This window comes from Lichenostomus cassidix, chromosome 19 (genome assembly GCF_008360975.1).
Source record: "Lichenostomus cassidix isolate B80296 chromosome 19, HeHo_3.0, whole genome shotgun sequence".
Lineage (NCBI taxonomy): Eukaryota > Metazoa > Chordata > Aves > Passeriformes > Meliphagidae > Lichenostomus > Lichenostomus cassidix.
Window position 1 is genome coordinate 3,952,457 of NC_139499.1, and position 24,783 is coordinate 3,977,239.

A 24,783-nucleotide genomic window follows, 5' to 3' on the forward strand; every position below is an offset into this window, starting at 1 on the left:
GGCCATGACCCTCCTCTCCTTCAGAGGGGTGTCTGGGTGGCTATGGTTGTTCTGCAGCTGCTCTCCTGGTCCCAGACCTGCCCTGCAGCTGTGACACACTGTCAGTGGTTGAGTGTCTTGATGGAAGTGGGTGATGGTTGCAATTCCCAGTGCTGGATGTGCTGCAGTTGGGAGGACAGTGAGCAGAGGTGCTGTTCAGACCAAACTGCCCAGTGTCATGACCTAGATGCCTGCAGCAATGCAGGGACCCAAATCACTGGAGCTCAGACTTTTGCCATTGTGGGTCCAAGAGACCTGGAGCTTCACATCTGTGTGGCTTGGTGTTTCCCTTTTGAGTAGTGGGTGTTTTCCTCTTGCACATCTGAGAGGATGGTGCTGTGCACAACCAAATCAGCCACTGTCCTCTGGGGAGTCATGCCAGTCACATCAGCTGTGGGATGGGTGGTGCATCCCCAGCTGATAAGAGGATACGTGCAGAAGGTGCACTGCGGAGACTGCAGCTTCTTTGACAGCAGCCATATGCTTTAATAAGGGAGGCAGGGAGGGAAAGAAGCCAGTTCTTGGAAGTGGGACGTGACTTGAGTGCCAGCTCTCCCATCCTGCAGTGCTGTGACTGTGCCAGGAGTGAGGCTTTTCTGAAATCTTTCAACGTAACTGCAGTCAAGTGTGACTGGCACATTCCCATTCGCAAGCAAATTCAAAATCCTCTGTCCTTTTCCACAGCATCTGCATCCTGGGGAGCAAGGGTTACTGCCTGGGGGTGGGAAATGCTTAGTTTGAAATGCAGATGTGGAGCTGTGTTCCTGCTCCTGCAGCAGCTCTTTACACAGTGCTGCCTTTTTCCTGGTCACTTTGATATCACTGAGAGCACTGCTGTGATGCAGCCCAGCTGCTCAGCAGAGCTGTGCTCATTGGAAACCATCATTCATATTAATGGAGAATGGCTGTGGTACGAGTGGGAAGGAAGCCTAGGTGAGCTGGGAACATTCTGAGGTGGATGTTTGCCCTCACAGAGGTGCTCTCAGGAGCTGTGCTGCTCCTTCCCAACTTATCAGGACAGGATCTGTATCCTGTAAGGAGCAACAAAAGGATTAGGAAGATGTATGCTTGGATACAGAGTAGAATTTGAGGCTGGGCACTGAATCACAAGTAGTGTGTGTCAGGTGTGTGACAGTGAGATGAGAGTGCAGCCTGCACACAGCCCAGCTCCAGCCTGCAGTGTCACCACTGCTTCTGCCAAGTTGCTGTTAAAGGGTTGTGGTGTTGGTGGCTATGAGAGGCACTGCCAGTCCACATCCAAGCTCAGAGAGACAGCAGGAAACTCTGAAAGAAACGGAGAGCAGGTCTTTTGTTCTCTGTCAGGGATTCTAACAGTTGACAGGGTCTCCATGTTGAGGCTTTTGGGGATAAATTCTGGAGATAAAATCAGCCTGTGGTGACAAATACAGTCGTGGTGCACTTGGCAGCAGCTGTTGGTGGGTGTCTGTTGGTCACTCTGATTTACAGACTCTCAGTGAGCAGCAAAGCTGATGGGTCACTGACAAGATCCAGCTCACCAGTCACAGCATTGCCCTGACCTGCCTGCAAATGGCTCTGTGGCACACCTTGTTCTAGGAAAGCTGCACATTCATATTCCAGTCAGTGCCTCTCATCCGCTTAAAGCCATTTTGGAGTTGGTTCTTTCCCCTTGCATTGGGTTTCTGGCATCCTCAGTCAGTGCCTTTCAGCAGCAGGACATCCATTGCTCCAGCTCTTGGTCACTGCCTGGTCAGTCACTGTGTGTGCAAAGCTGGAGATGAAGCTGAGGAGCATTCAGGATTTATCAGTAACCATGTGCAGACACTGTCTGTCAGGAGCAGGGATGGATGGCACAGCTGCATGTCACAATTTCCTGTTGTGCCGATAGCCATCTCAGACTGAGTCTGCTTCCCTCTCCAGCAGGATGGCAGCTCAGTGCCTGGCTGTCAGTGATGCTGTATCCTGGGCTGATCTGGAGGAATAATGGAGAGATGTGCTATGCAGAGACAGAGTGTGGGAATACGGCAGAGCTGAATGCTCTGCTGCTCACTGATGAGTTATGGAAGAACGTTGTGCTCTCTTAGACACTCTTGAGCTTTTTAATGCTGGTTTAATACTTGTGCACAGGCTGGGAGGAAAACTTCTGTTCAGGGATCAAGAGGGCCAAAAGCTGAAGGCTTCCTGTGAGGCTGAGGGAGGATTTATCCTGTGCCAGCAGCAGGCATTGAATTGGGGCTGTCCTGTCTGATTCCACAGACACCTGCCTTCCAAGCAGGGCTTTTGGGATTGTTATTTAGGCTGGCAGTGGCTTCTGGGCTGGCAGGGCTGCAGCAGGGCTGGGGCTTGTTGTCTTGCACAAAGACTATTCCCAGAGACACCAATTAGCCAACTGCCCTTGGACAAAGGGTTGGCAGCTGCTGGTGTCTTGCAGCCACTGCTGACAAGTCTGGATCTGCAGTTTTAACTCTGCAAAAGAAGTAACATGTTCTGCTCTCCTGACAGCATTGCTGTGTTCTTAATTAACCTGATCTGTCATTTCTCTATCAAAAATTGATCTGTAATTTAAAAAGTCTCCCCTCCTTTCTTAGATTATTCATGGGCTATGGCCTGGAAGGTTCTCTCAGTGCTGCCTTCCTTGGCAGGAGTGCCTGGTGGGATTTCTGCTGCCTTGCTGCCTGTCAGTGCTTCGCTCTGACAAGGGAATGGCTTTGCCTTTAGCTGTGGCACAGAAGTGATTAAGCTGAAGCTATTAAGGGTGCATAAAGCTGCAGAGCTGAGGCACAGGCCCCAGAGTTTAGGTTGCTGGCCCACTTTGCCTCTGTTGATGTGACATTCCCAGCTCCTGCTCTGTGCTGGCAGCAAGGCAAGATGGGAGGATTTTCCTGAGGCTGCTAAAAGCAGCTTCTGCTTTGCTGCCCAGATGATGCCCTGGTGTTTGTATGTACCAGGAAAATACTCTCTGAAGATGTTTCTACATGGGCATCTTGAAACTGTGTCTGACAGAGCTTGTCCCATCTAGAACAGCAGGTCTTGGATCTATGAAAGGGGAGAGGTGATGATTGTTGGAAAGCAGCATTTGAAAATGCAGTGCTGGTGGCTCTGGTTTGTTGGTTTGGTTTTTTTTTTTTTTAATTCTGCTGTCTTAAACCAATCTTTTTAGGTAGCCAAGAAAAGTCTTACCTGCAGAGTGGCTGGGAGAAAAATAAAGGATGTTTTTTTCCAGGCTTTCTCCCCAGACCTGCCAGCACAGTTAATTGCTTTATACAATCTCTTCTAGTTGAATTTTCTTTCCCTTTCACATGTTCCCTTTCTCTTCCTGCATCCCCCCTCTCCCTGTCATCCTGGTTCCCCTTGCCCTGGTGTCCACATGTTCTCTCCTCCCTCTGGGATCAGTAGGAGGCTGTTCCAGTTCCCCCTGCCTGGCTGTCCCTGCAGTTGTGATCAGCTGGAGCAGTGTGTGTTCAGCAGGAGTGGAGAGGATGAGTCACACCAGTGCCTTCTCTCTCCTCAGGAGATGCAGGGAGGAGAACAAGCTGACAAAGGGAATTTTCCTATGCTGGATGTCCATGGCTTGCTCCAGAGGCATGGAAAATAAATCATTTCCTTGTCCTTTCTTTCCTTGGCTTTCCTCATCTTTATCATAACCCCCTGCTTGTTTGGCCAACTGGTTTGAAGCAATTGGTGTCAAGAGCTGAGAGGCAGAACCTTGGTGTTGGGCTGATCCAGGACTCACACTCCTCCAGGGCCTGGGAGCTGTGTGGTTTTCTTCATAAAGTGATTTCTTGCTGTTCACAAAGATAATCTCAGGTGGGACCAGGGCAGAGGCAGGAACTCAGCTCCTACTCAGCACAGGCTGAAGCTTCCCCTTCCAACCCCTTGAGTCCCCCAGGTGGATTTCTTCTGGTCTTGCTGCGGTGCTCAAACTAGAGCTCTTGAAAAGATTAAAGATACTTGGAAAACACTTCTTCAAAGAAGACTCCCCCACAGGCATTGCTAATTTCTTTTCCTTTGATTAAGTAACCTTTAAATAAAGTTTCATTTCCAACTTGTCTAAGGGTAAGGTTTGAGAGAAGGAGAAAGCTCAAAGCTGCAATTGAAGAAGGGCTGGAAAGGGTCTGCCTTGGTCTCACAGGTTCCAATCCCCTTTTGGCCACTCTCCCAGTGAAAACCCAGAGACCCAGCAGGTGCCCAGGCTCCTGCATCAGCTCTGGGTTCCTGGGTGAGTGAGCCCCAGTGCTGAGCCCTCTGCCCAGCCATGGCCAGAGCAGTGCAGCCGGGCTGGGCTTTTTTTGCACTTCTTTTTGGATGTTGTTTAAAAATCTGTTTATTTTTCTCACCACCACGAGGTCTGGACTTCCTGTCTGTCCTTCTCTGTCCCTGAAAAACTTTCTAATTTAAATTCATTGCTTCCCTTAATACTCATTTCATGGCTTTTATTTTCATTTTGCCTGTTTTCAGAACTGCCTTCACTTCCCCTTCTAGGCAGGATGAGTTTAAACCAGTGTTTCCTCATTTTTCTTCCATGCCTCTCTTCGAAGTGTATATCTAAATTGCTGAAAAATCTTTTCAGATTGGGGAATTTGGCTTCATTTAGAGGGCAAATATCTCCATTATATATGTATTCTCCATTATATGTATGTAGGCAGTCTGATTGTTTTCAGAAATGTTTTATTTTGGAAATCAGCTCTGGTTCTCCCTTCCCATCCATGCATCTCCTATGGGACAACAGAAACTCAATTCTCAATTTCTTGGGGTTTCTCTCACCCAGTGGTGGCCACAGTGGATTTCTAGAACTGGGCCTGAGCTCTGGACCTCACTGTGCTTTATAATTGTTGATCAATTTTTGTCTTCTGTGGCATTGATTCTCCCTTTCCTCTCTTGACTAATACGTTGGACATGTTAACAAAGGGGGCATCTTGTTTTTTAAGGCAAAACAATTATTGCGCACTTGGACTGGCTCAGTCTAATTTGGTGACAGCTTTTCATTAAAGGATCTCATTAAGGTTCTTGCTCTATTTGTATTTATCAGCAGTTGCAAATACACTGGTGTGATGAAATCAAGAGAATTATACAATGTTATCTTAAAGAAACACTTGGCCCAGAGATAGGTGTTTTTCTCTGATAAAGGAATAGTACAATTATCCCACTTCCTGCAGGAGACCAAATAACAGAATAACAACCCTGCCAGTCTGCAGCAACACGTGGCAGGAGTTGCTTCAGCTGTGATTATGGTCTTTTCAGCAAGGGGAAAAAAAAGTAGAAAGCACCTATAATCTGGTTTGATATTTGCTGTGTTCAGCTCAAGTGCTGGAAGCACAGCAGAAGCTGAGCTGATGGTGCTTCCCACTGGGAACTCCCTGAGTGGAGAGCCATGGGGGTGTGACCAGGTAGGGATGTGGTGACAGTGAGTGTAAACTCTGGGAGGCTGTGCTGCGGATCCTGTCATTGCCTGTCCCTTGGACCCTCTGTAGGTGTTCCCATCCCAGTGTTTATCCAGCCCTTTCTAGAAACAATCCCCAGAGATGGGGGTTCTGCTGTCACAAGCTCCATCTAACAGCAGTGAAACACCAGGGAGATGCTTCAGGTGATCAGTTTGGTTTGGGACCAGAATGGTAATTTCTGGCGAGGGGTGAGAGGGATGGTGGTAAGGTGATGGTCAGAGTCAAAGGAATTGGTAGCTTAGACATGGGGATAAGGCACAGTCCCTCCTCAGTTGCACTGTGCTTTTTGAGGATGTATGGATGGATGGATGGATGGATTGCATCCCACACCTAGGGCTCTGCTGCTTCTGGAAGGAGGAAAAAGATGCCACCATGGCTTCCTTGGCAGTGTGTGAGCAAGAAGCAGCAGCACTTAGTGCTTTAGAGATGCCACCTTGGCTGAAAAAAGGTATGGAGTGCAGAGCAAAGAGCTGATGGCTACGTGTGAAAGGCTGTATCTACTCCTGCAAGTGATCCCAGCTCAGGGAGGAGGCCTGGTAGCAAGATGTGCTCATTGCAAGCTTGCTGGTTTGAAGAGCAGGAGATGTGAGGTGGTTGGAGGCTTTCCTGGAGGAATGGTCACTTTTCCTGCCTGTCCCAGGTGGGTGTTTCCCCCTCTGCAGCACTCCAGTTTTCACGGGACAAGGAGAGGGGTGCAAAGCTGAGCACAGGGAAACCAGGACAGGAGACATCATCAGAAAAGAGTTCCTGCTGAATTTGTGAAAATCACCGCGATGCAAAGCACAGCCTCACACTGGGAAGTGAATCTGCTGGCACAGTGTTTGCAGGGGAATTTGTCTTCCACGTGTCCATACTCTGGGTTCCTGCATGCTGTCCCTCCTTTGGGGAGGGCAGTCCTTTTAGGGGTCTCATGCCTTACATCTGGACTTTTACTGGGTCATGCTTTCTCCTCTCTTGGTGCTCCTAGTTCTGATGGATTGGTTTTTACCTTTGGAAAGATATATGCTTTTCTAGCAGCAGAGTTAATACACTTCTATGGCCCCATTACTCACAGTTGGCTGCTCTTCCCTGTCAGGGAGGTGGAAAAAACTTCCTTCCCTGGCAACAAGATCAAGATTTAAACCATTCCTTGTATTCCTGACAAGCCTCTGCTTGTGGGCTTTAAAAGTCATCAGTCCCCTATTTCTTTTCTCTTTATTGTGATGATCTCTTGAGTTAGGAACTTTAGGGATGTTTTCTGGTTGGTGATGGGGAAGAGTAAAAATTATCATCTCCCACATGTGTGCTGGGTCCTGAGAGGCAGAGGAGTGTTGCTGTTGGTGGGAGGGACTCTTACACCCCCTGTTCTTACAAATGGACTGAAGGCATCTGCCACTGCTCTTATATTGTGGTGCTGCTTTCTGTAGATGGCAGGGCTGTGTTGAGGTTTATGGGAAGGCTAATCTACCTGTCTGCATGTTTTATATCAGCTTTGCTCCCAAAAAAGTACAGAGGCTGGCTGTGAATTTCCAACCTGCTTTAGTGCTTGGCTGTCTTGGGGAGAAATGTTCAAAAATGCTGGCTGGGGAAGTGCATCCCCTCAAGGCTCAGCCCACACCATGTCCTGGGGTTGGAAACTCCTCTTTTTCCTCACCCCACCAAGTCTGGGGCTCTTCCCTCCCCTGCAATGTTCTGTGCTCTGTGTTCAGTGAGGCAAACTCCACTGCAGCCCACTCTGACTGCTGCCAGCACTGCAGAGATCCTGGCAAGAGCTCTCCAAGTCTTTGCCAGGAGCTTGGCTCTGCAGCAAGGTGTGTGCTGTGCTGTCCCCCATGGACCCTCACAGTGCTGCTGCTGGGGAAATGTTTTCCTTTAGGCAGAACAGTGCTAAAGGAAGGGTGGGTTTAACATCAGGTGACTGCATGGATCTTCTGTTCCTTGTTTTCCCCCCTTGGTGGCTCCTGGTCTGTGGAAGAGCTCAGCACCCCATTATCACATCCCTACCCTGTGGGGTTTCAGTGCTGGATTCCTTGCCACAAGAGATCAGACCTGCTCTGGGGTGATTTATTGGGGAAAAAGAAAAAAAAAAGCAGTGCCTATAGTGTAACATACACCAGTTTAAGTAAGATTAAGTCTTTAATTATTTAGCACTCTGCCGCTACTTGAACCTGATTCAAACCCACTCATTTCCTTTACCAATACTCTAATTATGTTCTCCTTTTGATCTGCAGGACTGTGTGCAGTTAAACCAGTACAAGCTGCAGAGCGAAATAGGCAAGGTACGTACTGAGGCTCATGTTAGTCACACCAGCCTGTGGCACACACCATGAGTAGGGGTCAAAGGCTGTGCCAGCCCAAGGCACCTCACTGGCCAAGACTCCCTGCAAATTGTGTTTGTTTTGGTGGCTTTTTTGTTTGGGTTTTTTTTTTCCTTATTAGTTTGAGCAAATTTTGTTCAAGGTCACGGTGGAGTTACTTCCTTTGAAATCTAAATTTATTTTTCCTCCCTCAGAAGGTGGTTAATCTGGCTCCCTTCCAGGGTGTTTGCTTGCCAAATGTAACACTAAGAACCTTTGATGCATGAATACAACACAACAATGAAAATTTTTTAAGAAACCCAACAACAAAAAAACAAGAAGATCAGGGCAGATGTTTGGTCCCCATCAGGACTAGTTATAGTTTTTATGTCATGTGAAATACTTGTTTAATTCTAATCCACTGCAGAATTATGCAGAAGAGATTCCTCTAAAGTTATTTAGAGGTCTGGGCTGGTGAGCAGCTCAGATGCCTGCACATTTGGATGTGTGCCACTGTTGCAGATGGGTCCACAAGCAGTGGTGCTGTCTGGAAGCTGTGTCTGCCTCTGCAGTTGGAACACTGCAGTCGGAGGAGCTGCACTCTGAGCTGCAGAGAGACCTTCACCAGAAGTTTCATTAGCCCAAACTCCTCTCCAAAACATGAGGCCCCAGGCTGTGGGATGGCACCCCCACCATCTGTGCCATGGGCTGTGCATTTGGCTGCTGGCAGGCAGGGAATAAGGCTGGAGGTACCACTGCTGGCACAGCAGATGCTTTCCCAAATTCACACACAGCTTCAGACCCACTTAGGACTTTTGTATGGTTTAAGGAGGGATTTAAGACCTTCTCTCAGGTGGATTTGTCTCTGCCTCCTTCCCTGTGGGTCACAGAGAGCAGATGGGCGCTGTAAGGTTGGTAGAGGGTCTGCTGGACTTGCTGTGCTTCTGGATCAGCCAGATGGCTTGTTTGTTTCCTCTGAGACCAGGACCTTATTTCAACTCTCAGTGAATTCAAGAGAAATGTTTTAAAGGCTCCAGTGTTCATCCCGCTCATTTATTCAACAGTCATCTGTCAGGGATGTTACCTGGGCATGGTGTCATGTCTCGCTTGCATAAAATGAGTGTTTACATAGAACTGTGAAGAAACAGCAGTTTGGATGGAGCTTGGCTTCAGGCTGTCCCTGGAGCTGTGGATACAGCAGCAATCCAGGTCTGCATCTGCCTGGGCAACATGTGGAAAGCACTCACTTCATCACTGAAGTCCATTTGCTATCAAGAGGTGGAGAGGTCTTATGCTGAAAATGGTCTTGTGCAGGAAAGGTGTTCATGCAGAATTTCCAAATTTGCACCCAAAAAAAATCTGCTTGAAAATTATTCTCTCTGCTCCCCGCCCATGTTTGGGTTCAGACAGACACAGTGGCTTTGGCTTAGGGCAAGAGGTGATGGGCTAACACTCAACTCCTCCAGACTCTGATAATCCTCCAGTGCCCCATGGCTCCAGCAGAACTGCCAAAACACAACCTTGCTGCAGGGTCACATCACCTGCACACTGCCCAGAGGTCAGCATGGCCTGGAGCCTTGGAGTTGTTTTTTTCCCAGCTGTGGTCTACCAGCCTAGAGCAGCAAGAAGAGGTGAAGCTGCTGAACTCACTGTGCAATTCCTGTTTATTTTTAGGGTTCCTACGGTGTTGTGAAACTGGCCTACAACGAGAACGATGACAAGTATTATGTAAGTGTGTCTCTCCTCTGCTCCTCTTTGCTGCTGCTGCTCACCCCCTGAGAGCTGGGTGCTCTCTACCTGGTTGCTTTCAGCATGAGCACTTCTGATTTGGGTGGCTTGCAAGGAGTTGAAGCTCCCGCTGGGCACGGAGCTGCTGCGTGCAGGAGGGGACCGGGTGGGTGCCTTATGTAACAGGCAGGCTGCAGAAGCATGTTGCTGATTTGCCTTGGCATTTTCTAGCTATGAAGCAGGTCACCTGAAATTAGAGGCATGTGGGTGGTGGTATTCAGCACCTGCTGTGCATTGGAAGCCTGGCCTGGAACGAGCAGGCGTGTTTTGTAAGGAAATGGGGGCGTTTCTCAGAAAAATGCTGAACAGTGTGGTCTGGCTGGGCAGTGCTGGGCTCCCTGCATCTTATTCCCTTGGAGGATACCTGGAGGCACTGAATGGGGCCTTACTGTCAGGGCATGAGGTGTAGGGTGCAAGGCAGAAGGCAAATCTTGGGTTTTAATGAAGCCAGAGAGAGTTTCATATTCCAAGAGGCTGCTTATGCTGAAGGCTCCTGCTCTGTGCCTTCCCTTTCAGAAGCTGGTGAATCCCAACCATCCCAGCTGGGATTCCTGCAAAATCTGCCTGCAAATGTGCTCATGTCCTTGGGCTTGCCTTGCCTTGTGGCTTGTTTAGCTCAGGCTGAGAGCAGGAGCTGGAAGGAAGGAAAACTGCCTTGCTATATGTGGCTGTGCCTGGAGGCTTCTGGAAAGAGCTTCCAGCAGTTTCTGATGGATCCCAGGGCAGGAATCTGCTGAGCAGAGCTGAGTGGTTGCAGTGCTGTTGAACCTGAACCCAACACAGCCCTGCCAGAGCTGCTGCTCCACACTGCATTTGGTGAGGGAGTCTGGCTGTGGCTCCTGCCATGCAGTGGCTTCATGTGGGTGACAATGGGCCCATCAGAGCACCTGGGCAGTCTCATGTGCTGCTCCCTGTCCTTGCTGGCCTTGGGACAAAGGGGAATAAGAATATGCTGTGGAATGTAAAGCATGCTCATTCCCTACTGCTCCCCAGCTACTTTTTTGTCCCTGACTCTTGGATTTCCAAGTGACGCCCGAGGTTGAAAGGGTCAGGTAGGAATTGTATGCCTGTGGGTATTCTTTAGCCTTTCTGCTCTTCCAGCGGACATGAAACTGCAACAGGAATGCCTTGAAATGAAGGATGGAAGAGATGAGACAAAAATCTGGACAAGGTGCCCTGGAGCTGGCCAAGGGAAGGAGCCACAATTCTTTCCATCTCCTGTCCTTTCCAAGCTGACTCACAGCCACACTGGAGCTGTTTCCAATGGCTCCTTTTCTCTGCTGCCCTCCAAATCCTCCCTGCCATGCCCTGCAGCAGGATGGTTTGCTCTGCAGACTGTGATGTTGCCAGCCCTGGCTTCCCTGATCCATCTGTCCCACCAGCACAGGCATGCCAGGGCCAGTAGCACAGAGTGGGAACTCATTGCATCCATAAATCATGTTTGTTTCCAGCTGAAAATATTTTTCCTTTGCAAACTGTAATCCTTACATTTTGGCACTGCCCTTGTGTTCAGGGAATCCTATTGAGCTGCTGGGCGGGCAGGGCAGCTGTCACAGCTCGGCAGGAGAGAGCTGGGTTTGGGATACCATTGCCTGCTATGTTCCTGTCCCTGGTTTGGATGCAGATTAATTCCATGGATGTATATTTAGCTGGTCAATTCAAAACCAAAAGTGAAAGCCTGGGTGCAGGTTAGCCTGGTGTGTGTTAGTTAATCCCCACTTAATCTTGGTTTCTAATCTAAACAAACACTTTAAAGGTGCTGCAGCCCAGAAGGAGCTCCATGCCTGGGGGCTGTTTGAGCCTCACCTGAAGCCTGGCAGGGCATACAGACCCCCTTAGTGCCAGCACTGCAGGGATGTGCTCTTTGCTTTGCCCCATCCTCCTTTTGGGGTTGAGCTGGATCCCACCTGGGATCCTGGGGCTGTGAGGGTGATGCTGGGAGGTGTGTGGAAAGAAGGGAGCAGGGCAGTGCCTGCTGGGTGTGATTGTGGTTGCAGGTGGCTGCAGTGCTGCAGAAGGCTGAACTCTGTGTCCCTTGTCCTTGTTCCCCTCCTGGCAGGGGCACTGGGGGCTGTCCCCTTCCCCAGCTGCAGTCACATACCTGGCATTCCTCATCCTCCCAGCTGCCCATGCTTGTGTTTTCTGGGAGAAAAAGCCGTGATGGAGACACCTCCGCTTTTCCAAGACATTAAACCAGCTCAGGAGCTGGCAGACTTTTCAAAGCTTCGGAGGAACACTGCCAATTGCATAACTGGCTAATGGTTGCTTAGCTCCTCACCTGCCTGGTGTGCCTGACCCTTGTGCTCTCCCAGAGCTGAGACAACTTCCATCCTGCTTATCCTTCCCAGCTCGGGCTGTTCCTCAGCAGTAATGCCTCTTACCAGCAGTTAATAGAAGCAACTGTGATTCTAATAGCTGGAAATTTAGCTCTGAAGGGTGTTTTTTGTCTCAGGTGTTAAAAAGAAGTAAGAGGTAATTGGAGGAAATCAGCCCTTGGTTGGCCTTTGGTGAGCAAGGCTGGGTTGGATGGGGCTTGGAGCACTCTGTTTTAGTGGAAGCTGTCCTTGCCTGTGGCAGGAAGTTGGAATTGATGAACTTTAAGGTCCCTTCCAACCCAAACCATTATATGATGTGCTGGTTCTATAACTGATTTACATTTGCAGTGGTTTAGCAGGAGGCCAGGGTGTTGCTGCCTTCTTTATTGTCTTTAAACTATAGCCGCTGCAATAACAACGGCTGAAATTGTAAAGGAAGCAGGAAAAAGTTTATTTTGGGGTGTAATTCAGAGTGTGGCTCCTGATTCATGCTGAGGTGTGGGACCCTTTGCTAGCTTCCTTCAAAAAGGCAGAGTTTATAGGTACCAAGAACTGAATATAGCTTCTGTCAAAGCAAAAGGAAAGATTGCTGCTGCTTTAATGAATTTCGGATCTGGCCTAGAATTAGGAAAATCTCTCAAGAAAAAAGTTCAATCACCACATTTGGGAAAAAATGTAGATGGGCTGTGTTTACTTAGTCGGTTTTTTACCTTCCATTAAAGATGAGAGAGTGCTTCTAAGAGCTTTGCCCTTGGTTGCTGTGAGCACCCACAGTGCCTGAGAGGGCTGTAAAAGTGTGCTGGCTCCCATCAGGGGATGCAGGGAATGTGTTAGACCATGGAAACTGGAATTTCAGCACCAGGTTTGTGCCCCAGTGCTTCCTCCCAGGAGGAGACCCCACTGGAAAGCAGAGCTGGCTGCCAGAGCAGAGGACCCTGCTGCTCCTGGGGCACATGAAGCTGTTACAGCAGCTTCTGTGGGGCTCTGCCAGGGAGCCCTTTACACTGGAAAGGTTTCAGTGTCTCAGTTTGAAGGAGATATTTTGATGGTGACTAGGGGAAAAAACAAAGGCCAAGTTCTGTGAAAAAGCAGCAAATAAAAAGCAAAGGCAAATGTGTCCAGGGAGAGATCTAGATTGGAGTCATTGTGCTGATGGAATTTGATTCTTTGATGCCTCAGGTCATGTCTTCCTCTTATTTTCAATCTCTAAATCAGCTGCAAAGAAAAGGGGTTATGATGGGCATTTGTTATGCTACTGTTGGAATAAGGCAATAGCATTTAGGTTGTCAGTGGATTTTTCTTTTTTTTATTCTTCTTTTTTAATCTTGTTTCCTAAGAAACAAGATTTGTGTGATTGTGCTCTCTGCCTCTGTTTGTACCTAACAACCTTTGCATGGAGGGCTGTTTCTTACCAAGCCTCAGTGATGGGGAGAAATTCCTTCCAAGTCTCTAAAAGCAGTGGCTGAACAAAGGGCTGCTGCTGAGAAGGTGGCCAGCAGCAAGCCTTGAACTTTCCAGCCCCTGGAGAATCCACTTTGGTTGTCATCCAGGCGGGAAGGGGAGGCACAGCTCCTGTGTTTCTCATCCTCTTGCTCACATAACAGCTGCTGAACCACTGCCAGCTGCACTCTGCAGTGATGAGAAGCAGGGAAGTGATCTCTGGCTTGCTCTAACACCCCGTGCTGTTCAGCTGTGGGCTTGTGAGGGGCTGGGTCACCTGGGGTGACAGCAGGATTCTCGGGGGGCATCTGGAGGCAGGAGGGCATCCCTGCTGTGCTGGCATGGTGTGGATAGGGCACAGCTTGATGATGGAATTCTGTTGATGGTACCAAAGGTGACAAACACAGGAGCAGGGTTTTAAGGCCATTGGCAGCTAAGCCTGTCTGGTTTAGGATTTTCTTCCAGTTCATAACACTCCTCTCTCCCAGCAGAGCTTCCCTCTCAGCCACTTTGAGGGATGTTGTTGTCAAGCAGGAGAGGTGAGGGAGGGCTGGAAACACTCTCTGGTCTGTTCAGCATTCTCACAGTGTGCCCTCAACCACTAGCAGAGGATTTAGGTGGTTACTGGGGACCTCTGAGCATCATCCCACTCCCCTGGGAGCTGCAGGTAGGGGCTGTGTACAGGGCTTCTGCCCTTGCAGCCCTTTCTCCCTTAGCAAATAAAATTACATTCTAAGTGCTGTGAGAGCATCACAAAAGACAGGTGATAAGTTCCCTTGGCTCAATCATTTTGTCACCCTTCCCTCTCAAAACTAATGGCCGTTTTGCAGTTGTCATTACCCCCAGCTTGTGGTCTCGCTGTTGTGAAAGCTGCTGTGTCCAGGCATTCCTCCTCTCCACAAGCCTGGGATCTCCTTTCCCTCAGGCAGCTTCCCTGTGGTTCCCAGCTGTAAGGCTGATAGGAAGAGAGCAGTAAACTTAGATAATAAACATACATCAGAGAAAAGCACATGGTTCCTGCTGCTTCTCAAAGGGAAATGTCAAGACCCATGTCCATGTGTGAATAGTCAGGAGGAGGATGTGTGGAGGAAATCTCCAGGATCCCTCTTTTCCTGACAAGGCTAAAGCAACACTTGCCTGTGCAAAGGGAAAATCCCTTAGCTTGGCTCTGAGCTGGTTCTTTATCAGAAAGGCATTATCTTGGTAATTAGCTCTGCCTGTGAGTACAAATGTCTTTGGCTCTGTCATGCATGTGAGCCCGGAAGGAGAGGTTTGCTGAAGCATCCCTGAGATGCTCCCATTACAGCAGCCACAATTCAGGAGGAAGCCTGGTCCTGCCAGCTCACTGTAATTAAAGTGAGGCTTCACAGCCACGTGCCCTCCTCCCTGCTCTTGTGATAATTAAGTGGCTCTGGTCTGTTACATGATGAACTTGGCTTTTCGTCCCTGTTTGAGTTTGTCAGCACGGTGCGACAGGTACTCTCTTCTGCCCTGCCCTGCTTGTGCAGTAGCAGATACTGGTGCTTCAAAATTGGTGTAAACACATCCAGGTTGTTCTTCCCCAGCAGTAGTGGTGGTTTGCAGTCAGCTCACCTATGATGCAGTAACCCCCCCATTGCCCCTCAAGTGTCCTTCAAGGAGTTGGGGTGACAGCAGAAGCTCCTGTTTCCCCATTTCTGTCCCTGAGAGCAATTCTTGTCTTAGCTGTTGCTCCTCTCTATACCTTCCTGCTCCCTCCAGCCTCTCCCAAAAAGGACTATCATGATATGGGCATGGCTAATGGAGATGGTTTAATTCCTCAGGCTGAGGCCTCCCAAGCACTGATGCAGCTTGGGAGCTTTCAGCAGCAAATTGCATCTTCTATTTTTTCCTTTTTCTAAAGCTCCTTGCCAGAAGGCAGCAAGGACCCAAGATGGGATTGGAGCCTTCTCCTCCTGGGTTGGCAATAGTTTAAAGAGAAATGGATGTACTGATTCCCTTGATTTTTCTCATAAATTTTAATTATGGAGAGATAAAAGTGGGGAGCGTAGGAAGTCCTCCAGGCTTGGTCCTGGCCGTATTTGGAGGTGGTTGTGCACATCTTGGATCCTCTTTCAGCAGACCATGAGTCATTTGGCTGCCTCTATTGGACACAGAGCTGTGCTAAGTCAAAGATAAGCACTTCTGAGTCTGTCTCTCAACACCATCATTTCCAACAGTTGGTTTGAAGCTGTCAGGCAGGATTGAGACATTGCACAGTGTCTCTTCTCAATTACACGGGTGCAAATCCAGAGGATTTCACTGGATCAGTACCAAAAACAACAACAATCCTTTCAGCAAGCCATGAACCTGGCTGCAGTGGGAGCACTGACAGGAGGTGGGAATATTGGGGCATGTGGTGCCATTGTTGCCAGGAAAAACAGCTTGGCAAGGAGCTCATGGAATGGGTTTGGTGACCTGTTCCTGGTATATATATTAAAAACGGGTAGCATGCAGAGACCCTGCCTCTGTGGTATTAATGTAAAATTCCTGTGTGTTTGGCTGTGTCCTGCTGGACTCCTTGGTTAGTTAGATTTTGTAGGGATCACTCCAGTGTGAATTACATATTGGATGCTTTATTAATAGGAGTAACTGCTTAGGCTAGGGAAAGAGTGAATGACCATCCCAGCTCCTGGAAGCACAGACTGTTTTCCTAAGCAAATTGTACCATGAGCTGGTTTCTCATTAAACATTCATCTGCTGGGCCACTCGGGGGGTTTGAGTGGCCCTCCAAAAGGTTACTAATGCAAAGAGCAGATGGAGGCACAGAGACTGTTTATTAAGTTCAGATTGCCTTTTGCCACTATGCTAATGCCAGCTGGATGGCAGGAAAAATTACCCTGATCCCCTCCCACCCCTCAGCTGCCTGAGTTCAGTTTGCTTCTATACCTCCTGACAAAGCAAAGCATAAGGTGAAGTAGCCTTGAAGGGTCTCTGACCTGGAGCATGGCTGTAACATCATCCAAAACAGCAGGTCAGCCAGAGGAACCCACTTCTTCCTTCAAGCTTCTGCCCCAAATGCGGAAATTTGGCTTCTTTTTCTTTGTCCAATTAAAAATCAGTATTTTTCATGGGGAAAAATGAGTGGGACAAGTGGTTAGCAGTGCTTTTAGGAAAGCCTGGGTCAGTGTCTGCCTGTTGTGGGCACCACGAAGCAGGACCCTCCTTTGGGCTGAGGAACAGCCCTGAGCCAGTCCCTGATGCCCAGCATATTCCCAGGTCACAGCAATGAGCTCTTTGGCTCTTGATCAGTTTTAACACTGCTTTTTTTTCTTCCTCCAGGCTATGAAAGTCCTCTCCAAAAAGAAGCTCTTGAAGCAGTATGGATTTCCACGTGAGTATCTCACATTTAGAGGTCTGCCTGTTGTCCCCAGCCAAATCTCTCTGTAGAAACATTGTCTGCAAGGACTGCAGAACTTGGCCTCCTGTGAAAGCTGCCCATGTAGTTGGGAGCTGGTTAAAATGCAGTGGGTGGTGAGGGGGAAGATACAGCCACAGGGAAATTCAGCACACTCAGTAATTAGATTCCTGGCTCTGATTTTTGTGAGTCTCTTTCAAGTGGTGACTCTTCCATGTTCACCATTTATAAAGCCTAATTAGACACTGGAAGTTAGGCAGGGTAGTTCCCCTCCTTTCAGAGTCTCTTCTAGTTCTGGGGCAGCTCCTGGCTCCAGTGGCCATGGGATTCCCCCAGCCCATCTGGGAAGTTGGGAGCAGCTGCTCTGAATGGGGTTTGGAGATCTCAGTTCCAGGTGGGAGACTGCAATGCTTTGGGATGAGAACAAGGTGATGAGATCTTCCAGAATAGCTGGAGATACCTGCAGAGGGGCCCAGAGCTGCTCATCCTGTGAACAGATGCTGCTGCCAAATGAGGAATTCTTCACTGTGCTGTCACACTTGCAGGTCGACCTCCTCCCAGAGGGTCAAAAGCATCCTCTGGAGAGCAGCCCAAATCCATGGCACCTCTGGACAGAGTCTATCAGGAAATAGCCATCCTAAAGAAGCTGGACCATGTTAATATCGTTAAGCTGATAGAGGTGAGCTGCTTCTCCACCCTCAGTTATGCTAAAACAAGCATGGTTTGTATTGCAACAAGAGGATCTTTCTTCAACTGCTCCTACTTCAGCCAGCATTGCTTTAAAATAGATGTTCAGAAATTTAGGCTGGTGATTCCAAGCAAAGTCATACTGATTGTGTAGGACAAACTGCACACTCACCCTGGGCTCTGGGCTGGTGCCAGGCAAAGGCAGCTCACTGTGCTGGTAGAAATAGCAGTGAGCTTTGATCACTGAAACTTGTGTGCAGACAAGCCTGGGAAGGTGCACAAGTGCAAGGCTTGGTGCCATTTTCATTATTGACTGAGGTCAGATTAGGACAAGCAATGCCTTTATTGGTAGGCTGTTTCTCCAAATACAGGCAGAAATCCAGATTTTCCTGGAGACAGGAAAATCTGTGTCCTTCAAAACCCCACTCTGCAGGACTCTCTAAATATTAGCCTAACTTGTTCTCAGTGTTCTGCAGCTCAACACAGTGTACTGGGAGTGTTACTTGCTTAAAAATATCTTTTTTTCCTGCTGTTTTTCACTTTCCCCCTTATTTCTCTGTTATCTCTCAGGTCCTTGATGATCCTGCAGAGGACAACTTGTACATGGGTATGTGAGTCTCATAAGCTAACAGAACCATCTGGGCTTAGGCCTAGTGATGCAAGTGACACGTGCCAGGACTCGGGGTCAATACGGGAGGAAACTTGTTCCAACTTCAGCAGACTTATTTTTTTCTGCCAAGTTAAAACGCCTGTAGATGCAGCTGGGATGGAAAGGCCCCGTGCAGTAGGGTAAGGCAACCTCGTGTCAGTACAGCTGTGCACATCTCTTTGCCATGGGGACGCTAAAAAGACCTGACAGCTGCTCTGCCCTCCCCTCTCTAAGGTTGATTCCAGTCCCAGAGCCAGGAGGGAGGGGAAGGGTGTGCAGGATGGTTTCCTTGTCCTCCCAGTATGAGACTTCTGTAGGCTGTGGATAGTGGTAGTGACTCCAGAGTCACTCCAGTCTTGTCTGGGAGTGTTCCCTGTGCTCCCTGCAGGGACACTGACCACCCTGCTAAACCTCAGGACCTCCTGAGGGAGCAGTACTCCTGCCTTTGGTGAGTTGCTCCCATGGGAGGCCATGCTTGACTGGGTGTTTATGCAGAAGGCAAGGGAATTCCACGCATTTTGTCTTCCTCTCCCCCAACACCTTGAAAGTGCCAGCTACAGCCTAACCCCTATTTGGGTAAAACATTGAGGGATGGGCCTGGGAGGCCCTGAGGTGCCCTCTGAGATGGGCCAGAGGAGGAGATGGCTGACCTTTTACATCTCTACTTCCCCAAACTGTTTCCTGATGAGGCAGGTTCAAAAGGCTCCTCATGAAATAATTATGGGACACTTTTGAAGCTGCTGTGAAGGAGGACTCAGCCTAGCAAATGAAGCAATTTGCCTTTGAAAGGCCACTTTTCCCTTTGGGCAGAAGCCCCAGTGGCATCTGGCAGCATGACAAAGTGACGGCTCTCGTGGTGGGGAGGGTGGTTGAGGGCTGTTGTTTGAAGGGCTGAACTCCCAAGGATGGAGGAGAGGGGAGAGTTGAGGTAGAAAGCTGCAGAGGGAAAAAAAACCCCAAATCTAAACTAAGCTCTTCCTGTGGAGCAAGTGAACAATCCCAGCAATAGCAGCAGGACAGGTGGGGAATCTCTTAATCCCACTGGCGGTTGTGCTGGTCCCTGAGTGATGAGCAGTGCCTGTGTCCCTGTTGTCCCTGCTCCATCACCCCTTTCCTCTTCCTGGGATCCCGTGAGTAGTTCAGGCACATCAAGCTCCAGCGTCTGCAGTTCTCTTGGCAGAAGGAGAAGCTATGGATGCTCAGCCCTGCTCAGGGCTGAACCTCTTGCAAGTGGGTTTGCTCCCTCCTGCTGCTGACCCAGCTAATGAGAACTGCAACTTTCTCCTTCCAAAAATGACCCCCATGGCAAAGTAGATCTAGAGGAAGTGGTGTTTGCTCTTTGCCCATGGCTGCTGGGATCAGGCACTGCTGTGAGCACTTGGCTGTGTGGTCACTGGGAAGGGATCTGGGATGGGATGTCAGCAGGCACTGAGCAACCTGCAGGGTGGTTGAATAATGAAATGCTGCCACAAGCTGCAGCTTCTTCAGATGAGCCAGTTCAGGCTGCTCTGTTGTGTTTGTAGCTTCAGAGGATCCCACACCCCTGGTGCTTTGGGGAGGGGATCTGCTCAGATTTCTTGAGAGGTGCAAGAAATACTCATATAATTCACGGGGAAAGAGCTCTCCTACTCTAGATAAAAGCAGATCCTTCTCCTGCTTGCAGAACACAATCAGAAAAGCACTTTCCCCCTGTCCCCTAATCAGACACACAAACTCATGTGCTCTGCAAACCTCAACTCGCACCAACAAATCCTCTCCAGTCACTTCTGCCAGGGATTGTTTGGCTCTGACAGAGCTGTAGCTGTGCTGCTGATTGACACAGCAGAAATGGAGCAGCATGTTCTTACAGCATCTCCTTCGCTATCAGCAATTTAGCAGAAATATCACACCAAACACCCTCCCTTGGAGGTACAACAGGGCTCCAATCAACAAGGGCTGACACCCAGAGCAGCAGCACCATGGCTGATAAATTAGCACCCGCTGTCTCCCTGTACAGAGCTGGCGGGAGGGAGGATATTTGTCTGTGCTGAAGAGATGAATATTTTCATTTTGCATCCTCTGGTGTCCTTGTCATGGGTGAGGGAAGAGAAATGAGTGGAGATAAATTGATTTTGCAGGTATGGGAATGGATGTGTTTTTGTAGGTGATGAATAACAAATAAGCTCGGTCTGCTCTTCTCTTTCATTCATGGTTTATTTCCTTTTCTTGCAGTGTTTGACCTCATGAGAAAAGGGTAAGTAACCCACCTGGGATCCCTGCTGTTGAAAGTTTTGGTGTTCATCATTATCTTCCCATGTGAAATGGAGGTTTGATATGTCCACTGGGGCAAACCCTGTCTGCAGGGGAGGCAAAACCCAGCTGTAGTTGCCTTTGCACTGCTACAGCCTGGAAGGATGTGGTGAATAGAAATGGGCTGGGATGACATGTCCTGATGCCAGACTCTGATCTGGAAAACAAATTTTATGCCAATTCCTCATCAGGTGCCTGGAAGAAAAGGTTTAAATAGGAATATTCTGCTGGGTTCCAGCACATCATGACTTCCAGTGGCACAAGGGGTGTGTGGTTGTATCAAGATTTACTTGCCACCCACTGCCTTATTTTGCCCCCAGCACTAACCTCTCGTGGGAATCCATTCTGTTGGCACATTTTTTGTGCCTAGTAGAGGAAGGAGTAAGGTGGTGGGAGGCTCCTCACTGCTCTTTGCTACACCTGCACTGATTCTGCAGCTGTGCAGAGTCACAGTGAGGCCATGATTGCTGTGCCCAGGATGGAGGAGATTCCCAAAGGTTTTTCTCTCTGGCCCCATGAAGAAGCTGCCAGCTCCAGTAGATTGTTGGCAAGAGGCTCCCCAGTCTCCCTGGTGATCAGGCTGATGTCTATCCTGTAGGAGAGGGAGCTCCTGTTAACAGCTGAGGCCAGGGAACCTGTGGCTCATCCAAGTGCAGCCTGGCTGCCTCTGGCAGGAGGCAATTAGACTCCATTAGTGGCTCTGCCAGCCCTGCACTCTCATTATTTCTCCCTGGTTTCAGCAACAGAAGAATGTGCGTGAAGAGGGAGGGAAGGCAGTGGCAGGAAAATGCAAATGAGAGATTAAGGTCATCAATCAAATGGGCAGCAAGAGAGAAGAGGGAAATGCTGCAGGAAGGATTTGCTGCTGGGTGCTGAGGGGAAGAGCCACAGAGTCTGGTTTTGGCAATAGGCTGTTCTCTGCCAGCCTTTGGCTTGCCAGGATGGTGTCCCTGGAGCACTCACTCAAATCCAGCTCCAGTCAGTGGACATCTGTCCAAATGCAAAGCCAAGCTGCTGAGCACAGGCAGAATTAGCCCCCAGTGCAGTGAAGTCCTTAGCTCCAGCCATTCATCCACGGGGGAAGAGGAGATTCTGACTAGCTCTTACAGCCTCTTTGCCCTCAGCTTTCAGCAGGCACAGGCAGAAGAGGGGCTTTTAGAGGAGACTGTGCATCCCTCAGCAGTGGCAGCATTCAAAGGAAAGGAGAGAGGAGCTGACCAGGTAACCTTGGCTGCTCAGGGCTGAATGGCTGGGCTCTGGTTGAATCCTGAGCAGCTAAATAGGTTTTCAAGCCAGTTTAGCATAATGCACTGAAAATATTCCCATTTAACCTCTGAGCCAGTGGTTCGTGTCTAGATTCTAACTCAGTGTAGACCAGCTGCACACTGGTATTGTATCAGGACTGAGCCCCAGCAGGCAGGATGTCAGTGCACAGCAACAGGCACTGTCCCCACTGCTGCCTGGGATCTCATGGGAATGCTGCTGCTCACAGCCATGAGCAGCTTTACCAGGAAACCAAAGGCCAGGTCCAGCTTTGTTCTTTCCCCATTAGGGCTGTCAGTGAATAGTGTTTGTCTTATTTTGTCCAGACATCAGCAGTTAATCCTGATGATGATGAGGGCTCTGTGGCTCATGCTGGCTCAGGGACTATGCAAAGCCACCCATCACTAGCCAAACTCAGTAACCAAAGCATCACCAAGTCCAGAAAGGATGAACATTCCTCCATCCTGTGTCACAGCACCCAGAGCCTTTTGGGAGCCTGGCCCTCAGTGCTGGGACACGGTGATGGAGAACATATCCCTCCAGTAAGGGGTGTTACTGCCATTCTGCTAAGCACTGAGTTGCTGTCCCTCTTCCCACCAGGCCTGTCATGGAGGTGCCCAGTGAGCAGCCCTTCAGCGAGGAGCAGGCTCGGCTCTACTTCCGAGACATCGTCCTGGGCATCGAGTACTGTGAGTACCCCAGCACTGGCAGTGCTTTGCAGAGGGTGTACCTCAGCCCCCTGCACAGCTGGGGAGGGGCATCTCAACTCTGGGGGGCTGTTGGATGAGCCAGAGAGGTCCCCTTGGATCACCTGTGATGGGGTTGCTGTTGGAGGTTGGCCCCACTCTGCTCAGGTTCACCCAGGAAGTGTCACAGATCCCTTAGAAAGGACATCAGGAAAATAGTGCCTTTCTGTTTTCTTCCATTTATTTCTTTTTGGAGGCTGTCTTTGAAGGCAATAACAGAGTCAGAAAATGGGTGTTTGCAGTGTCATGGACTGGGTCAGTCAGCCAGCTTCAACTTGAACAAATCCCTATCTCTAGCTTAGCAGGGCAAACACTGACCATGGGCAGGGCTGGTGAGCAGCATGGGGAGGATGTCTTTACTTGTCCACTCCCTTTCCAGAATCCATCTGAGCAACTCCCTGTCACTCAGGGCTGTGGAGTGACAAGAGCCCAGCCCTGCTGTGCCCTCCCAGGGAGGTGGTGGATCAAGTGTGTTCCCAGGCTCTGCCCAGACTCCAGAGCAAGGTTTCTCTTTGTAGCCTATTTGATTGTCATCATCTCTTTTGGTGACATCTCCCAGTGTGGCTGAGGCCAGACTCATTGCTGAGAGCCTGTTCTGCAGGGTACAGGGAGGCCACAGTAGGTCTGTAAATGACAGCAGGGATTTTTCTGGCCCTGTTGTCATTGACATGTCCCTGCTGGCACACACCTGTCAGGGGTGGGCGAAGAGGAGTCCCTAAACTGAAGACACAAGGTGGAGTGGCATGAACTGGAGAGACACAAGGTGTGCTGGCATCCTGAGAGCAGTTGCTGATTCTGTACCTCAGCTGCTGGTGAGCTGAGTTTGGCTCTATGCCTGCCTGATCCTCCAGAGGCAAGCAGCCTCTGTGAGTTCAGTGCTCTCACCACCAACTGCTTCCTCTGCACACTGATACACTAAAGAATTGCCTATGGTGAATTTGGGGAAGAGGCAGTACAGCTTTTGCAGAGGCCATTCCCACTTTGCAGGTCTGATTGTTTTCCAGAGGAGACAGCAAATATATTGATAAGGTGATCCTGTCATTACCTTGTGTTTTGCCAAACAGCTTTTGATTAGACCTGTTGACAGTAGCTCATAAAGCATCTCCTAAGTCTCTCAGGTTGGATGGGCTTTTGTGGATTAATAACTAGACAATCAGGAAAGTTGGAATACAGCTTTCACAATGGAGAAAAGTCACTAGTACAGTTAAACAGGAATCCATAATGTGGGCTGGGCTGTTCAATATATTCCTAAATGACCAGGAAAAGAGTAGAGAACAATAAGAGAGATGGGTGGTAGCACTGAGTTATTCAGTATAGTTGTTGTTAGAACTGACTGGGAAGACTGGCAGGAAAATGCCATGATAGCAAGTGATGGCATGATAAAATGACAGATAAAAATTTGTGTTGCTGACTGCAGGGTAATGCATGAGGGGGAGAAACAACACCAAAAATACATACAATGTGATGTGCTCTAAATGATCTCTTCTCACTCAGGCTTTATTCTGGATAGTTCTCTTGAAAATGCCAGCCCATTACTTGGTGACATTCAATAAGGCTAACAAGATTTGGGGAATTATTTGGAATGAAAGAAAGAAGAAAGCAGAAAATGTTGTTATGCAGTTATTTTGATCTGTAAGAGCTCTTAGGTACAGACAAGGAGTATCCTGAACATTATGTGCAACTTGGCTCAGCTTGTCTCAGAAACAACCCCCTGGAACTGAGGCCCAAGAAGGATGATCAGGATGGTCCTGGAACATCTTATGTACAGAGATATGATCAAAGCTGTTAAGACTGGAAAATTATCTTGGAGAGACGTGCTATGGCAGAGGCTTACAAAATCCTAAGTGTCAGGGAAGTGCTGGACAGGAAATGAATCTTTTCTGTCTCTAAAAACACAATAACTAAGGGATAGCAAACAAAATGATCAGGTAGCCAGTTTTAACCAGAAGGAATTACTCACCTGGCTTCAATCATTGAGAGAGAACAAGTCTCTGAGAATGATGGGCATTGCTGAGGCAGAGGAAGGTGGTTTGCAGGGTCTCAATCCATCTCCCCATTGAAATGCAGCACCACCTCATTTTTTGTCTAAAACCAGTAGGGAATAAAATCAACGTTTGCAAGTCTGACAGTCCAGAGGCTTCCAGGTGCTGCCAAAATTAGTCAGGTCACCCCAGAAAGTTGGTAGAAGTGAATAAATGAATGGGAAACTCAAGACTGTCTTTGAGTAGAGCTTGAAGGATGAAGATGCAGCTTTTTATAGTCCCATTAGCATTCAGATTGCAGCAGAGCCTCTGTGCCTCAGCTGGGAGATCCGAGCTCTGCTGTGCTGGATGCTGCTGCAGGAACAGTTCCTGCTCAGTGGAAACTTTGAGTTTAGTAGATAGAGAAAAAAAAACCAACCCAAAACAGCTAGGTGTGGGTAATCTTAAGCAGAGGGAGCGAAATTCAACAATAAATTACAGAATGCCCAAGCACTCCCAGCAACAGGAACAATA

General features: G+C 48.9%; 1 protein-coding gene across 5 annotated transcripts in view; it reads left to right on the plus strand.

Moving 5' to 3' along the window:
• The window catches only part of CAMKK1 (calcium/calmodulin dependent protein kinase kinase 1), a 90,329-nt gene that overhangs the window by 38,684 nt on the left and 26,862 nt on the right, over nt 1-24,783 (plus strand). For all 5 annotated transcript variants that reach the window (XM_085078851.1, XM_085078852.1, XM_085078853.1 and 2 more), the window contains exons 3-9: nt 7,670-7,717; nt 9,410-9,463; nt 16,579-16,630; nt 17,200-17,333; nt 17,912-17,948; nt 20,202-20,223; nt 22,143-22,231. In XM_085078851.1, coding sequence (XP_084934977.1) covers nt 7,670-7,717; nt 9,410-9,463; nt 16,579-16,630; nt 17,200-17,333; nt 17,912-17,948; nt 20,202-20,223; nt 22,143-22,231 — 436 coding nt within the window. The remainder of the gene's footprint in view (nt 1-7,669; nt 7,718-9,409; nt 9,464-16,578; nt 16,631-17,199; nt 17,334-17,911; nt 17,949-20,201; nt 20,224-22,142; nt 22,232-24,783) is intronic.